At 31.1% G+C, this 18,087-nt stretch overlaps 1 protein-coding gene across 1 annotated transcript; it reads right to left on the reverse strand.

The window, feature by feature from the left end:
- Positions 1–15,913: 15,913 nt before the first annotated feature.
- On the reverse strand, positions 15,914–17,290 carry LOC8282147 (60S ribosomal protein L9). The gene is made up of 3 exons (XM_002523343.4): positions 16,809–17,290; positions 16,333–16,455; positions 15,914–16,194 (listed from the first exon to the last, which is right to left on the reverse strand). The coding sequence occupies exons 1-3, from the start codon at positions 17,181–17,183 to the stop codon at positions 16,108–16,110; spliced, it is 585 nt and encodes a 194-aa protein (XP_002523389.1). The 5' UTR covers positions 17,184–17,290; the 3' UTR covers positions 15,914–16,107.
- Between the last annotated feature and the right edge of the window lie 797 nt (positions 17,291–18,087).

Consider the following 18,087-nt stretch of genomic DNA (forward strand, 5'->3'; position numbering starts at 1 on the left):
TTCGAGTAATACCTATTATATCTGTTTTATATATTTATATGTTATAGATATATTTTTATTAATTTTTTAAATATATTTATTTAGTATTTTAATTCTTATTAAATATAATTAAAAAATAATTCGAAACTATATTTAATATATTTTTAAAAATTAAATTTATATACTTATATTTGTAGATGTGAAATTTGCAAGTATTTGCACATATGAAGCTTTGGGGTCTGAAGTCAATTCCTTGGTAAATGCAACTTTGAACAAACAACAGCATCACCACATTACTGCAATTGTATATTTTATAAAATGTGTGTCATGGTGGGAGGCTGGTAGCTTCTCCCAAGCAATTCCATGGAAACCTGATATTCTATCTTCAGAAACCTGCCTTTCTCATGGAAAGTTGTGTATCAATTAATTGTTTATTGTATTTTTTTGATATTACCATGAGTATGAATCTCTATAATGCTTAGGAAGATCAAATGATACTTATTATTATACTTTTTTTTAAACAGAAGGAATGAGATTTTCCTCTGAGCAAATGATATTCAATAGAGCATTGACAACTCAAATGTACATAGAAGTAGGCTCAACAATGGGTGTGGAGATTCCATACTTTTCCCAAAAAAATCGAATAAAATATATAAAATTAAAAAAAAATAATGATCGTTGGACTCTTTTTCAAATAGAATCATCTAAAAAAAATTATTTTAATATAATTTTGAATCTCATTAAAAAAAAAAGTTGTATTCAAATGTACCCAATTAAAAGAACCAAAATGATTGATTTTTAAATAATTAAAAATAGAAGTTATTTATTTAAATTAAAACACACTAAAAATCATAATTTCTCTTATATAAATATTTTCTTTTCTCTCTCTTACATCACTTTCTTCTATTAACATTGCTTTCAATTTTCTCTCTCCTTGTTTTCCTTCTCTCTCTACAAAAATCTAAACTTTTATCTCAACTATTAAGAGTTTCTAACCTGAAATTTTTATTACATCTATCCTAAAACTCAAAAATGGCCCCAAGAATAAGAATTAAAAAAAAAAAAAAAGCAAAGCGAAAGAAAATAGTACTAAACCCTTGTAAAGAAGAACCAAGTTTACTGGCAAATTATGGAGCTCCTTTTGACATCTATACCCATAAGAAGGGTAATAAATTCTTTTGTCTTGCCTTAAGAGAGCAAATTTCATATAAGTTTTTGGATACTCCTTTAATTAAATTAGGTATTTTTGAGAGAATGATGATTCTTTTGGATAGGTTAGGATGGAAGATTTTGCTTTCGGAGCATTATCCTCATATAGTAAATTGAATTTAAAATTTTTCACAACTCTACAATACAATCCTTCCAATAATAAAGAGATTAAAAAGTTAGATTATTTAGGCATAATTATATGATTACTTGTAATACTATTGTGTAAGCTTTTGGATTGAAGAGGAAAAATATTTGTGAGCCACATCATAACTTTGATATTGAAAAGTTTTAGAAGAAACTCAAAGGTCAAGACAAACATGAGGTTAACATGCGAAATAATGTCTTTAATTTTCATTGTTATTTGTTTATTTTAAAGTTTATATGTGGAGGCATATATTTGGTAGAAAATAGACAAATAAGATGACTAAACAAGAGCTAAATTTCTTATGGTGTTTGGATACCCATAAATCTATCCCTTCTGCATATTTTATTTTGCACAGCTTACAAAGATCCTGGCTAGACCTAAGAATTATATTGATTAGGGCAATATTTTTACGGGTTTGGCTATGTATCTTTGTAGTTTTCATGTGAAGTCTTATCCATTTGAGGAATTACCCTCCACGGGGAATTTGGATATCAAGGTCTTAATTAAAGCTAATTTAGTTAATTGTCGTGATGAACATATTACTTTTAAGCACGAATCAAGTGAAGATAGTGGTAGTGTGGCTAGAGAAGAGCCACTAAGAGAAGAGAGGGAGGAGGAATCGGATAATGAAGAAAGAAGACGGCAAAAATGGAGTAGTCAAGGTTGGCATCAAGTATTGAATCAACTACACACTATGAACACCAACTTTAACCAAAAGCTCGACGCTTTCGACTCCTACTTGGCTAATGTGGAGAGGAGCCAACGCCGACAAGCATACAAGCTCGATTGCTATTTCGAATCAGTTCATTTTGATGCTCCATCACCACCATCATCCCCACCTTATCATTGATTTTAGCTTTTATGTTAGAATCTTTATTTTTCTATTTTTAGGACTTAGATATCTAGCTACCTTAGAAATTTTATTTTTACTTTTAGCTACGTTAGGGATTCTATGCTTTCTAGCCATTTAGGATTTAATTTATACGTGTTTTGTAATCATAAATTTATATTTTAATTTTAGTATTTTATTTTAACTAATGTATTTCTTATTAATGATGGTTCTTTAAGTTTTATTTAAGGTGAATTTTGGATGATGATTATTTAAGGCAAACAAGTTGCACTTCAAATTATCAAGAAAATATTCTATCTTTTTCTCCCTTATTTGATTATTCATATATGCCTATGACTTTGAGGGCAATGTCAGAAATAAGTGTAGGGGAGAGGAACTAGAATAATTATTTTATTTTTTATATTATTAGATATGTCATGTATTTAGTAACTTTTGATTAATTTTTACAGATTTAAAATTTTTCTATTCAGCTTTTTGTTATTAATCTATATAAAGAATCAATGAAGGAATGCTACAATATTGACCTTTGAATTCTTGAATTAATTTTTAAACATGTATAAATATGAATTCATGAGTTATTTGTACTTAAATGGTCAAGTGTTCATTCTTTGCATATAGACATGATGAGTAGTTTGGCAAGTTTGAGTTGGATATAATTAGAAGTATATGATTTAGATTATTATTTTCTTATTATTAAATTAGTTTACCTAAGTTTGTAAGATATGATATGGGCAAGTAAAAAATCTAAGTTTAATAATTTTACTCCGCTAATTTTAATTGCTTAGTAATTAGAGATCTTCATGACCAATGTTGATTAATGTGTAAAAAGTAATTAAGATTATGAATATGCAAAGCATCTTGATGTATGTTTTGTTGAGTAATTAGATGCGTTCATTATTCATATTTATATTTACATAAAAAGACTTGATATCTCAAGAAAGAAGGAAATTCTCCAAGTATCTAGATGAAAATCTAAGGGGTATAAGCATAAAGAAAAATAAAAGAAAGGAAAAGAAGAGCTTGAAAAGCAAATATATAAATGCCTATTGATCTTTTGTTTGTAAATGAAGATTTTTGCCTTTTGAATAAGGTTATGATGATTTAATTATGCATATAGTTGTATCTTTTGATAATGAGTTAGTTATTTGTTGAAACATGTGTAAATAATGGATGCTAGAATCTTTTAACTAACAATGATTGAGTTTACATCTTTTAAAAAAAAAATTATGATTCTAGCCTTCTTGGATTGGCATAATCTCTACATTAGTGAGATTCTTTTGAATAATATTTTTAAGCTGAGTATGAATATTCTTCATTGTTTTTGCAAAGATTAATTATTAAGTTGCTATTTACTCGAGGACAAATAAAGATTTAAGTGTGGGGGTACCAAATTAGAACGAGATCTAGGAAATAGAAGAAAATAGTAGGCAGTGAAGATTTAGATCTAAGTTCGTGGCGTTGTAACCAGATTCACGCTTTCAGCAGCCTGTGGGAGCTTTAAATGCTCTTGCAGAATCTGTTTTCCAGCCTATAAACTTATAGATCTGAAAATAAATTTGGACAGAAACAATCAGCAAGTTTCTGATGTGCAGGATCCTCTTACGAGGCAAGCACAGAGCATACGCTTGATGAAAGAAATAGGGAAGAAGAAGATAGACAAAGAACGAAACTTTGAATGCTTTATTGATAATAACAGACTTTGAACATAAACATATAAACAACTTTGAAAGCTTTAAACAATCATACAACTTTGTAAAACTTTGAAACAAGAAGAACATAGACTTACAAGAGGAGTTACAAGATTTCTCTCTCTCTCACTCACTCTTTTCACTCTAATTTCTTCTGTGAGAACTAGATAACAGAAGAGCTTCTTTCTCTTCTAAGTTCTTCTAAGTTCTGAGTTCTGAGGGATGAAGGAGGAGGACTCCTCTATATATAGAGGTCTTGGAGCTTTGGATACTTGTCACGGGCTTTGGAAGCTTTGCTTGGTGGAGTAGAAATGATTCCACTTGTCTTTGGAGTCTTGTGGAGATGCTTCTCATGCTTTGGAGTCTTTTGATAATGCCAACCGTCTTTTGAGAAAGTTGTCGGCCATGCTTTGAAGGAATCTTATGCTTTTTTGACTTTTTTCTTTTGTCTTTTGTCTTTTCTTTTCTTTTCTTTTTCTTTTTATTTTTTCTTTTTCTTTTCTTTTTCTTTTTCTTTTTTCTTTTTCTTTTCTTTTTTTTTTTCTTTTTTCTTTTTCTTTTCTTTTACTGGGCTTTAGTGTGGGCTTTTTGGCCCAACAAAAATAACCTTGGGCTACCATTTCTGATTTTTAACCCATGGGCTTTTAAAGGAGGAGATAATATTTATGAGATTTTGAGTATCCCATAACAATCGTCTCCCGCTGGATCATCCAAATCGAATGCAGCAGTACTAGCGCTGGAAGAGGATGATGATGAGGCTTTGGATTTGCCTTTAGAAGAAGCTGTCTCAGACAACTGTTTTATAAGTTGTAGGAAATCTTCTTCGGTTTGGGCTGCGGCAAGCTTTGGAAGGAGAAAAGACTTCTGTGCCAAGAACGTTGTTTGTTCTTTAGGAGGAGGCAATAAGCTATGTTTGGTCAAGAAGTTTTGAACGGCTTTTAGGGACAGTTTGTCTTGGTGGTTGAATTTATCCCACCATTTTACTTTAAATCGACGGATAAGTGTAATCTCACCATCTGGAAGCAGATTGAAGTGAAAGTACCATACACATACCCAGGGTAAAAAGAAATTTGAACAGAAAAGGAGAAGCGGGGGAAAACGCTTTTCCATGGAATTTGGTTTGTAATTTGCTTTGAAGAGGTTGAACAGGGGTAAGACTTCGGGAATAAGAGTCTCAGGGGCATTACCGTAGTAATTCCACCACTGTTTAAACCAGTAAGGGATTTTGGAGGTTTGGATATTGGTATCGAAGTAGAATAGCCAGGAGTGGCTTCTACCTTCGTTTTGGATAAGAAAGGTATTGAACCAGGCTTGCTGGTAATCCCAATAGGAGAAAGAGGTGTTTAGATTTGAAGGGTAGGTTCTTTTTAGAAGTAGGGAAGGAGCGAAGAGAGTGTAAATCCATACCCCAATCGGACGGGTGAAGGATTCTTTGGATTGTGCATGTTGAATATGCGAGGGTCTTTATGGGCTTTGTCTTTTTGAAATGCTTGAATTTGGCTGAACCAGTAACCTCAAGGATTGACTGGTAATAAGCCTGAGGCTTTGAAATATTCCAGGGTTTAAAAAACCAACCTGGAGGAAAAATCTTTGAAACCAATTTTGAGGGGCTTTCTGTGCAGAATCCTTTTTGTTGGGCCAAAAAGCTCACACTAAAGCCCAGTAAAAGAAAAGAAAAAGAAAAAAGAAAAAGAAAAAGAAAAGAAAAAGAAAAAAGAAAAAGAAAAAGAAAAGAAAAGAAAAGACAAAAGACAAAAGACAAAAGAAAAAAAAGTCAAAAAAGCATAAGATTCCTTCAAAGCATGGCCGACAACTTTCTCAAAAGACGGTTGGCATTATCAAAAGACTCCAAAGCATGTGAAGCATCTCCACAAGACTCCAAAGACAAGTGGAATCATTTCTACTCCACCAAGCAAAGCTTCCAAAGCCCGTGACAAGTATCCAAAGCTCCAAGACCTCTATATATAGAGGAGTCCTCCTCCTTCATCCCTCAGAACTCAGAACTTAGAAGAACTTAGAAAAAGAAGCTCTTCTGTTATCTAGTTCTCACAGAAGAAATTAGAGTGAAAAGAGTGAGTGAGAGAGAGAGAAATCTTGTAACTCCTCTTGTAAGTCTATATTCTTCTTGTTTCAAAGTTTTACAAAGTTGTATGATTGTTTAAAGCTTTCAAAGTTGTTTATATGTTTATGTTCAAAGTCTGTTATTATCAATAAAGCATTCAAAGTTTCGTTCTTTGTCTATCTTCTTCTTCCCTGTTTCTTTCATCAAGCGTATGCTCTGTGCTTGCCTCGTAAGAGGATCCTGCACATCAGAAACTTGCTGATTGTTTCTGTCCAAATTTATTTTCAGATCTATAAGTTTATAGGCTGGAAAACAGATTCTGCAAGAGCATTTAAAGCTCCCACAGGCTGCTGAAAGCGTGAATCTGGTTACAACGCCATGAACTTAGATCTAAATCTTCACTGCTTCTCTTATGTTCACTGCTTCTCTGATGCATCCGTTTCTACAATCTTAAATGCAGAAGGATCAGCTAGATGCAGGCAAGGAATTTCTAAAACTTGTTTTTTAATGCTTTGGACTATCTTTGTATGCTGATCAGACCAAGGAGGGGGGTTTTTCCTTAGCCTATCATGCAGGGGCTTTGCGAGACAGTTTAAATTAGGATAAAAATCCATGACATAATTTAAACTACCAAGAAATCTTTGAAGCTGGGTTTTTTCCAAAATTTTATCTGAAAACTTTGAAGTGAATGCAAGGGATCTCTCAATTGGAGTAATTGTACCCCGAGAGATGTAATGACCAAGAAATCTAATTTTTGTTTGAAAAAGAGATATCTTAGACTTTGAAACCACTAAACCATTTTTCTTAACAACATAGAAAAACGTTTCTAGGTGTTTAAAATGTTGTTCAATGGAATTTGAAAAGATTAAAACATCATCTATGTAGACAATGCAGAACTTTGAAAATGGATTAAAAATGTCATTCATAATTTTTTGAAATTCAGAAGGGGCATTTTTTAATCCAAAAGGCATGACATTCCACTCATATTGACCGAATGGGACTGTAAATGCCGTTTTGTAACGATCTTTTGGATCAATCTGGATTTGCCAAAATCCTGATTTCATGTCAAACTTTGAAAAGATGAATGCAGAATGCAGTTTTTGTAAAAGATCTTTCTTATTTGGAATAGGATACCTAATCCACTTAAGAGCTTCGTTCAGGGGTTTGTAGTTGATCACTACCCTAGGAGTTCCTCTTTCTATCTCGCTATTCTTATTGACATAGAAAGCTGCACAAGACCAAGGTGATCTAGACTTTGAAATTAAATCTTTAGACTCAAGATCTTTAATCTCTAGTCTGCAATGGCTTTCTAAAGACTCATTCATCTGAATGGGTCTGGCTTTAGTAGGGATTTGCTTATCTGAAAAATCGTTTTCATATGGCAAATCTACCATATGTTGTTTTCGATTCCAAAAAGCATTTGGAAGATCAGAACAGAGTTCATTCTTAATCTTCATTTGAAAATCAGAAATTTTTCTTTGAATAAAATCATTTTGCAGTTGATCTAGGATTCTCTTTTTTGGTTTTTCTAGAAAAGGAAAAACAATCTTTGAATCTTTAGCTTTGAAAATGATTCCAGCAGTTGTCACTTTAAAGGGAGTTATCAAATTGATAAACGGAGTCCCTAAGATAACAGTTTGCTGAAGATCCTTTGTAAGAATAAAAACATTCTTTAAAGCAATGTTATTATTAAGAATTGCGGCTTCAGTTTTACCAGCAATCTTAATTTTTGAAGAATTGGCTGAAGTTAGCCTTTCTTTGGTTTCTTGATGAAACCTTTTAGGAACCAGTTCGCAGTTGATACAATTGAGGTCTGCTCCTGTATCAAACAACGCGATGGTTTCTATCTGGAAATCACCAGGAAAAACAAGCTTTATTTGAATCAAATATTTTCTTGAAGTAATTTCCTTTAAAACATTGATAAAGTTTTCAGGAACATTTTCATAAACTTCAAGGTTTTGAAAATCATTTTCCTCATCAGAATCAGAATCACTATTCTGTTTGAGGATCAGGCTTTGAAGCAAAACAGAATCATTTTGTTGTTTTTCTTTCAACTCTTTGAGTTCTGTTTTGATGGTTTTTATCTCCTTCTGGAGTTCCTGAACAGTAGGTACCACTTTAGGTTTTATAGGCATTGGCTGCCATGGTCATCTGTTGCAAGAGACCAAGGATGTTGTACTCAGACATTCCATCTATATTCCATTCATAGACGGAGGAGGCATTGAATCTAGACTGGGTTAGGATGTTGTTCCTATTTTCAATTCCTAGATCTGGAGCAGTACTCCTAGGAGTATTCCAGGTCAATCTAGGGGCTTGGATTCCCAATCTGTTGATATTGAAGGGTTTTGGAATGGGGCTTTCAAGCTCTGAATCGTTAGACTCATCACTTTGGGCTTGTCCTATAGCACTGATATTCCTACTACTTTGAGGAGTATCTGGTACTAGGTTTTTGGACGACTCAGAGGTTGCTAATCTACTTAGCTGTTCTCTGACTGCTTTGGCAAACTCAGTTTGCTTTTGGAAATGGTCTTGGCTCGGCTTTGTAAGCTGATAAGGCTTAAAAACTGGGTTTTTAAGCTTTTCTGACTAGTTCGACTCTTTTGGTTGACCAGTACTAGGGATTGGAGATGTCACCACTACAGGGGCTTTTGAATCCGGTTTTCTATTCTAACCAGTTTGCTTTCCTATAGTGTTTAGACAGGGTATTTGAGAAATTGTTCACGAACAATGTTCTTGACATTCCTATCTAGGTCTTCGCCTACCAATTTGTAAGGTGTAGCCTCTATCTCACTCTCTCCATAAGGAATGGTTATCTTCCTAAGGGGAGGATGTTCAGACTGGACAGTTAGGTTTTCTCCTACCTTCCACTCAGGGGCTTTGTTCCTTACTGTGACAGGACTAATGGACTTATCCTTAAAGGGATAAAGGATACCATTTTCTTTGCAGTAAATTTGAAACTAATCAAAAAATTTGATTTGGGCTTTGTTTTGAATGCAAAATTGATAGTATTTTTCCGAATACTATCTTTTCTTTTAAAAATTCTTAAAAACCAAAGTTTCTTAAGATGGTTTTTCTTTGAATAGAAATCTTCATGCAAGAGTTTTTATCAATTTCAAACTCATTTGAAATCATGTTGATCTCTCAAGGTTTTGGGTAATGGCTGATGGTGATGGTGAAGATGGGGTAGAGGTTATCTCTATATCTTCGCCATCATTCTTTGATCGATGTAGATCGTCCGGAGATGTTGCTTTGGTAATCAACATTCTGGAGTGTTTTTGGAATATCAGATGTTGAAAATCTGGGTTGAGTTTGAGATAGAATTGGTTCTCTGTAAGGAGCATAGATAACAGAGGGAATTTTGGATACCCTTCCAATATCTATGGTCGAGGTTGAAGAACCATCATCAGAAAATCTAGAGGAAGTTGACTTTCTGTTGAATGTGATCTTTACCTTTCCATCTGGATATTGGGCTATGTGTTTAAGGTTTGTGTTTGGTTCTGTTTGCTTTGGAGAAGTAGGTTGGGTTGCACCTTCAAGGATCCATTCTTCTGGAAGTGTAATGTCTTTCCATTGAATGGTCTTTGGAATAGTTGCGTTGGATTTAGATAGATCTGTTTGTAGGAACAGTGTTTCTCCTTTTGGTGAGTGAAGCTTGTGTTTGGAACCAAAGGCAGAAATCATAGCTTTGTAATGAATTTTGAAAATTAATGCTATCGGAATAGATCCTTCAAGCATTTTGTAATTGTGAGTTTTGATTTGAAGAACGATGCTCTTTAAAACATTTTTATCGTTTAAAGAAATCGTGATATTTGGAAAACAATTGAAAGAAATATGTCCTTTATTGAGGCTCGACTCAACAGTACCTAACAGGGAAACATAGAAATTTGTAAACCTAGCATCCCTAAGGACGGCTAATATGGAAGTATCTAGACCTTCTCTGGTAAGGGGCTTAATACCTACCTGGACTAGACCTATGTGGATATACTTATAATCCTTTTCCATATGCTTTTGGAGGGTCTTTGGATTTAAGAGATAAATCTCTTCAAAAGGTTTTGAAATTTGGATATCTTTTTCTTCAGTCTTGATTGTAAAATCAGTCTTGAAGAGAGGGAACTTTGAAAACTCATAAATTTGTTTCTTTTGGACTTTGGGTATTTCCCAATCGTCAATATGCTTTGAAAAATCTTCAATAGTGATTTCTTCACTATTTACTGAACCTTGTACCTCGATGATTCAGAGGCGGAAGAATTTGAGAAAGAAGAAGATCTACGGAAAAAGGTTCTAAATTCATTTTAACCTAAACCAAAATAACTTTCTAGACAAGCTGGACCACGACTCTCGACTTTACGCCTGTCGAGTCTTACTACTGCGCATAAAATGAACAGAACTTGCCTATAGGAAACCTGATGCAGTCTAAAATGAATGTAAAATCTTTATAATGTAGATATGCTTCTAATCCCGGAACCCAATTGGCTCTGATACCAAATTAGAAGAAAATAGTAAGCAGTGAAGATTTAAATCTAAGTTCGTGGCGTTGTAACCAGATTCACGCTTTCAGCAGCCTGTGGGAGCTTTAAATGCTCTTGCAGAATCTGTTTTCCAGCCTATAAACTTATAGATCTGAAAATAAATTTGGACAGAAACAATCAGCAAGTTTCTGATGTGCAGGATCCTCTTACGAGGCAAGCACAGAGCATACGCTTGATGAAAGAAACAGGGAAAAAGAAGATAGACAAAGAACGAAACTTTGAATGCTTTATTGATAATAACAGACTTTGAACATAAACATATAAACAACTTTGAAAGCTTTAAACAATCATACAACTTTGTAAAACTTTGAAACAAGAAGAATATAGACTTACAAGAGGAGTTACAAGATTTCTCTCTCTCTCACTCACTCTTTTCACTCTAATTTCTTCTGTAAGAACTAGATAACAGAAGAGCTTCTTTCTCTTCTAAGTTCTTCTAAGTTCTGAGTTCTGTTTGCTTTGGAGAAGTAGGTTGGGTTGCACCTTCAAGGATCCATTCTTCTGGAAGTGTAATGTCTTTCCATTGAATGGTCTTTGGAATAGTTGCGTTGGATTTGGATAGATCTGTTTGTAGGAACAGTGTTTCTCCTTTTGGTGAGTGAAGCTTGTGTTTGGAACCAAAGGCAGAAATCATAGCTTTGTAATGAATTTTGAAAAATAATGCTATCGGAATAGATCCTTCAAGCATTTTGTAATTGTGCGTTTTGATTTGAAGAACGATGCTCTTTAAAACATTTTTATCGTTTAAAGAAATCGTGATATTTGGAAAACAATTGAAAGAAATAGGTCCTTTATTGAGGCTCGACTCAACAGTACCTAACAGGGAATCATAGAAATTTGTAAACCTAGCATCCCTAAGGACGGCTAATATGGAAGTATCTAGACCTTCTCTGGTAAGGGGCTTAATAGTATAGCTTCAAAACAGATTTTCGCCCGTTGGCAAGCTATCTTATCCGTTTTTGATTTTGAGATTGAATTTATTCGAGGAGAATCAAATTCTATTCCTGACTTTCTAACCAGAGAGTTCTTACAAAAACAGGAGTGATACAAAATGCCAAGAAAATCGAAGTCCAAAGAAGAAAAGTCCACGGCTAGTTCAAAACCGGCCCAAATTCAAAGCCCAGTGAAGGAAGTTCTCCCTTCAACTTCAAAGCCCATCAGGACTTGGACTGAGATAATCCAAGAAGAAATTAATCAACCGGATCCAGTTCAACAACAAATGGATCCCCTTCAAAGCCGATCAAGCCAAACAAATTCGGGGAATGGCTTGCTCGTGAAGACCTGAATTCATTCAAAGGGTGGAAGAATACAAAAACAAATGGTTCAATCCCTACCGAACCATCTACGAGCAAATTTTTCCAAAGCCGGGCGACTCCAAAGTCGTCCTCTTCCCTCTACAAAGGGTAAAGGTATATATATATATATATATATATATATATATATATATATATATATATATATATATATATATATATATATAATTAAGGTATTTTAGTACTTATAGTATGTTTTATATACATAATATGTGAAAATATGTGTTTATTACCTCACTTTTGCTTTATTGCCTAATTTCATGTGTTAATTGTCAAAAAGGAAAAAAATATACTGAATATTAAAAAATGGGCTTAAATAGAAATGTTGCTACCAAGACCCATAATTAAAAATGCGTGGACTACTAATTTTACAAGCCTGCCAAATATATAAAAGGTCCAAGGGGGGATTAATTAATTCTTTTATGTAATTATGGACCGTTGTCAATTATTTATTTAAGTTATGATAGTTAAGAGTTATAGGAGATAACTCTTAAAAGTTTTGTACTTGGAAGAAGGCTCTGCAAAGGGAATCTCTATAAGTAGTGGAAATCAGTTAAACAACAGTGAACATTTAGTCTGCACCTGTCCATTATTCATCTTTTTGTAATTTTCTACAATTCATCTTCCACAAACACTTTAGTTTAGTTTTTTACTGTTCTTTTTAGATCTAAGAAGTTTTTCAAGAAGTAGAGAATGATGACTAATCATCTTCCTATTTGAAGGATTCTTAATTTAAATTGAGCTTTTACTTTTTGTATTATTTTTATATCTTTCTATTTAATTATAATGACCATTAGATTAAATATGTCATGCTAGTTTCATAAGTATTCAGTTTAGTCTTTTTACTATTTATGAACCTCGGTATTTATTTATTTGATAAATGATTCTTTACCTCCATCGTATCATATCATAATCATAATATATATAAAAGTGCAAATGAGAGAGGACAGACAAATTTATTAAAAAAGCCTTACAGATTATTTAATTAATTGGATTAATTTAGTCATTCATTAAAATTGAAATTAATAATTAATAATTCTAAAAGTTTAACTTTATTAGGATTCTTAATATTGGTTATAAAGTAGAATTTTGATAAAATTGAAAATTTTACTAAAATAACTTTACTAATTGTTTAATTAATTGAATTAATTTAATCATTTACTAAAATTGATATTAATAATTAATAATTTTAGAAATTCAACTCTATTAGGAGTTTTAGTGTTGGTTATAAAGTAGAATTTTAAGAGAATAACAAATCTAAATTAAAAAAAGAATTTGATCAATTAAATTTTACTAATATACGTATACATACTCCATAAAATTAAAATGGACAGATGTTTATGGTTTTATATATATATATATATATTCCTCATTAGTTTTGAATATGTTCTTTCAAAAAAGAAAAACAAAAATATTGAGTGATGTATAAATTTATGTAAATGTAATTTTTTTATATAATTGGGTTTTTATCAAGTTTAAGATTGTATATTGAGCTCCTTTTACATAATCTTTTCATTCATAATAATTCATTGCACTCTACAAATTGAAATAGGAGCATTTACACATATGTTTCATCGAGTTTAATTAACATAATGGCTAAACACTCTTCTTCTAATAATAATCGTTATTTTGTTCTTAGTGCATTATTAACATCAATGTTTTGATTATAATAATGTTTTAACGTCTAAAAATTTGAAATTTAAACTTAAGAAATGATCAATTAAGTGGATGCCCAAACACAAAAAAAAAATAATAATAACCATTTGTATAAAATATAATAGTAGTGACCTTAAAATATTACTTGATAAAATACTATTTGATAAATTAATATAAAATGATCACTATTATAAGATTTTATTAGATTTTTTTTAGGTAAAAGTTTATTTTTAAATAATTATTCTATATCTTGATATCTTACATGAAAATGGGGAATAGAAGTCTAAAATTTAACCTCAAATCAAAGAAAGAAATGTCAAAAAGAAATATTAAACTTTAAATCTCATATCCACTCCGATGATTATACCAGATTTCATATATGAATTATATAAAAATTGAGTAAAAACAATAATGTTAATTATTGAATAGTGATCACTATTTTAATAAAGATATTATTAACTATTATTAACATTTTTTTTTAATTATTATTTAAATTTGTCAAGTCTTATAAGATTTGACATTTTTTAGTTGGTTAGAAAGATTTTATACAGTGAAATTAAAAGTCTAACTAATTAAATAAAATTAGATAATTAGTTTAATCATGATTTTTTAAATAAAATTAAAATTATATTTAGCTATAAAATATTACAAATGAGATGAAGATAAATTCTTTATCTGTTATTTTTAATTATGTTATATGTATAAAAGATAAATGATATATATAAAATGTTAGATAAGAAATCATTTTATTGTATTGTAAACTCTTTTAAATCATTTTAGTAAAAAATTAGTATCTCTAAAAGTTTCACTTATTATTATTAGTTAGCCATCATATCAATTTAATAATTATAATTGTTATAAAATTTTTAGATTGAATAAATTAGAGACACCATCTTTGTTTTAATCTATATAGGTATAAGATACTTTAATTGCATCATTCATTTGAGTGGCTAAAAGAAAAAACACATCATCACCTCATTCATTAGATCTAAGCGTTTAAAATAAACAAGAGGATCACCTAATAAATAGCTAAGCTAAATACTAATTTTATCATATGATTTTAATACATCATAATCATTGCATATTTATTTCATAGTTTATTATATTTGTTTTACATTTTATTTCTCTAAAATATTAATTTTACATGTTTAAATTTATTTTTAGTATTTTTATATGATAGTTAATCTTTATAATATATAGTTTATAATTTCTTAAAAGATTAATCTCGTAGTGAATTTATCCTTCCTATAAATATTAATCCGAAGAGCAAATAATATAAAACCAAATTATTATTTACCAAATATTCCGTGATAAAATTTTTTTTTATGAAAATTACAAGAAAAATAATGAAAAGATATAATTTTTAAATATTAAAAGGTAACTCTTATTATATAGAAAAACATATAAGGTAAATAGTAATTACCCCTTTAAAATTTTGCATATGTATAATAATAATATTAATATATACATTATAAATACATAATTCATATTACCTATATAATATATACATATATATCTATAGAGTAGTAATAATAACAATAATAATAATAAACTATAATATTTATATAATAATAATAATAATAATTAATACAAAAAAATGTTTTAACTTGCTCGGACTTTTTTATTATATAACTATTTAACTTAGCATAATAAATAAAATATTTATGAATCGAGCTCGAGCTACTCGTGAACTTCGTATCGAGCTTAAATATAAGAACTTGAATCCCGAATCGAGATGCTAGAACTCATTAAAGTTCAGCTGGATTTAATTCAATTATGGCCCTAGCTACAAGCATTCACATTTCAAGCATCATTTAGCATTATGCCATTACTACAAGAAGTAGATCGGTTTCAAACTTTACCTGATTACTGCTTCTACTCCTGGTCAAGAATCCAAGCAACTGCAAGATCCAGAACTCAACTACACTTTTTCTTTTCTGATGCATAATTTATTGGCTAAGCACAAATAAGACAATTGAGTCAAAATTTAAGTTTCATGGACACTGCAGATACAGATCCAAACAAAGCACTGATCTTTCTTGACTTGCAGACCTGATTAAAATTCAAACCCAGACTCAACCCACTTGCACAAATCACTTAAGAACAAATATATATAGTTACATTTACAAGCACAAGCAATACGGCAAAACAAAGGAGTCAAACCGAGATAACAAGTTACAAGGACTTAACTCGCCTCAAGTCTTTAGAGGTCTTCATGTTTCACCAGACAAGTTCTTAACTGATAGAGTTCTTAACTCATTAGCCTCCACCCACATCCACAAAGAACCTCAAAAGGCAGGGGGAAAAACACTAATGGGAATCATGTTTAGTGCAACACGTAAACATCTGTGTAAACAGAATCAATAAAGAGCAAATTCACAATGGATTCAGAATTCGCATTCATGAAAAGAACAAGTTAAGGTGAGATATGGAGAGTGAAAATCATCTGGAAAAGAAAAACCAGGCAACAGAGCAAGATGCATAACTTGAAATGGCTAAAAAATTTCTTTAAACTTCCCATGGCACACCAACAGTCAAACAATTAAAACATAAGGTGTGTCAATTCAACTGAGCTAAGACCAATAAGTAAATCCAAACTTTATAACAAAATATCTCCAGAAAATTAACCAAAAACGCATCCTCACAACCAAGAAAAATAACCTAATTCTAGTCTCCTTAAGCTTCTTCAACAATAGTTCCTTTCTCGCTGACGTAGATGCCGTCAAGGAATTTCCTGATATCTTTGTTCTTGACATGGCATTTCTGTCATAAAAAAGGGAACAATATTAATAAAATAGATTAGTCAGAACATAAAAGCAAATTATGCACAATAGTAATACATTGTAAAATGAAAGATGCTTGCGAGAAAAAACAGAGCATAGAAGGAGAGAGAAAGGAGACCTGGTTAATCAGGGCAGCAGAGCGAGACACTAATTCAATGTCACTGCCATCCAAAACAAGCTCGTCTTTAACCTTCTCAGATCGCACAACAGTTACTCCTTCCAACATATCAACTTTCCTGACCTGAAACAAGCACCCCAAAACAAAATAAACAAAATCATTCATGTAACCAATCAAAGACCCATCTGATACATGAAAATTTTGATTAATAAATAGGCAAAATCTTACTAGACTATTAGTTAGTATATAATATATCAACACGTTGTCAATCAATGTACAACGATGCATCAGATGTTGATCAAATTGCAAACTAGTCTCTGGTAATAATCAGCAATTGTTCAATGTAGTTGGATTCAAAGATGATGCATTTCAATCAATTAATCAATCAAAAACCAAAATCCATGTAAATAAATAGAAATGTTATTAGCACAAGAAAAAAAACCAAATATGTTATAAGGTGAAAGTGAGAGAGGAACCTTCTTCTCGCCAAGAAAGTTACGGATCTCAATAGCAGTGTTGGAGTTGGTGATAGAGGCGTTGATGGGGAAGTGAGCATAGACAAAACGCATCTTGTAGCGGTAACCCTTAGTGACACCGGTGATTAGATTCTCAACATGGCTCAGTGCCGTCCTTATGGCTGCGCTGGTCTTCCTTGACCCAAACCACGCCTCTATCTTCAGCTTCCTTTTCCCTGTTTCCTCTTCCTTAATAAGTTGGAAATCAAGGTTTAGGTGCTTGAAATTGCGGGTGAGCTTTCCTCGAGGTCCCTCTACCTCTATAATCTTGGCGTTCACCTTAATCTTAACGCCGTCCGGTATGTCCATTGTCTCTGATGACAGTATCGTCTTCATTTTCCCCTCTTCTTACTTTCTCTACGCCGCCGTCTCCTTCCTGTTGTGCTTATGATCTCACCCCAAAAACCCTAGTTTCTCTGTTTCGCGCAATTGATAAATATATATATGCGCTTCCTACCTATTACTTTACTTTTTAATTCATTTATTGACCGTAGCTATAATAACACTGGTAAAGTCTAATTACTAATTTAAATATTAATTTTATATTTTTAATAATTTTATCAAAAAATTTTAGAAATTAAATAAAATATTATATTTTAAATTTATTTTTAAAAAATTTTAATTCTAACTTTTAGAATTTTATAATAAAAATTAATATGACAAAATGATTATATTTACTAAAAAATAATAATTATAAATAAATAAAATTCCACTCCAGACTTATTATTACGATTATATATATATATATATATATATATATATAAATATAATAAATTTTTATTAGTTTATTATTTATTTTTAATAAGTAAAATTTTTATATTATTTTTCACATAATAAAATTTTAAAAAGATTATTAAAAAAGATTTTAAAATGATTAAATAATATTGTTAAAATTTATAAAATTAAAAATTTAGGTAATAATTACGCACACCATTAATTGCCAACAAACTTTCACCTCAAGTCCTTTCAATTTAAACTAAGTTCCTCTTTATCACCTTAAACTTTCATTTCTATAAAATTTGATGTCCTTCTCTTTATATTCCTAAATAAAACAAAAATTCAGAAAATGACAAACAATTTCAAATATTTAAGGCTTGATTATCAATTAAATCATAAATTTTATATTTTTAATAATATTATCTAATAATTTCATAATCTTAAAAATAAAAGATACTTTCGATGACAATTTTTATAATTTAATGGTGAAAAAAATGACGTAACAAATAGACAGTGCTTACAT

Source organism: Ricinus communis, chromosome 9, assembly GCF_019578655.1.
Source record: "Ricinus communis isolate WT05 ecotype wild-type chromosome 9, ASM1957865v1, whole genome shotgun sequence".
NCBI classification, from domain to species: domain Eukaryota; kingdom Viridiplantae; phylum Streptophyta; class Magnoliopsida; order Malpighiales; family Euphorbiaceae; genus Ricinus; species Ricinus communis.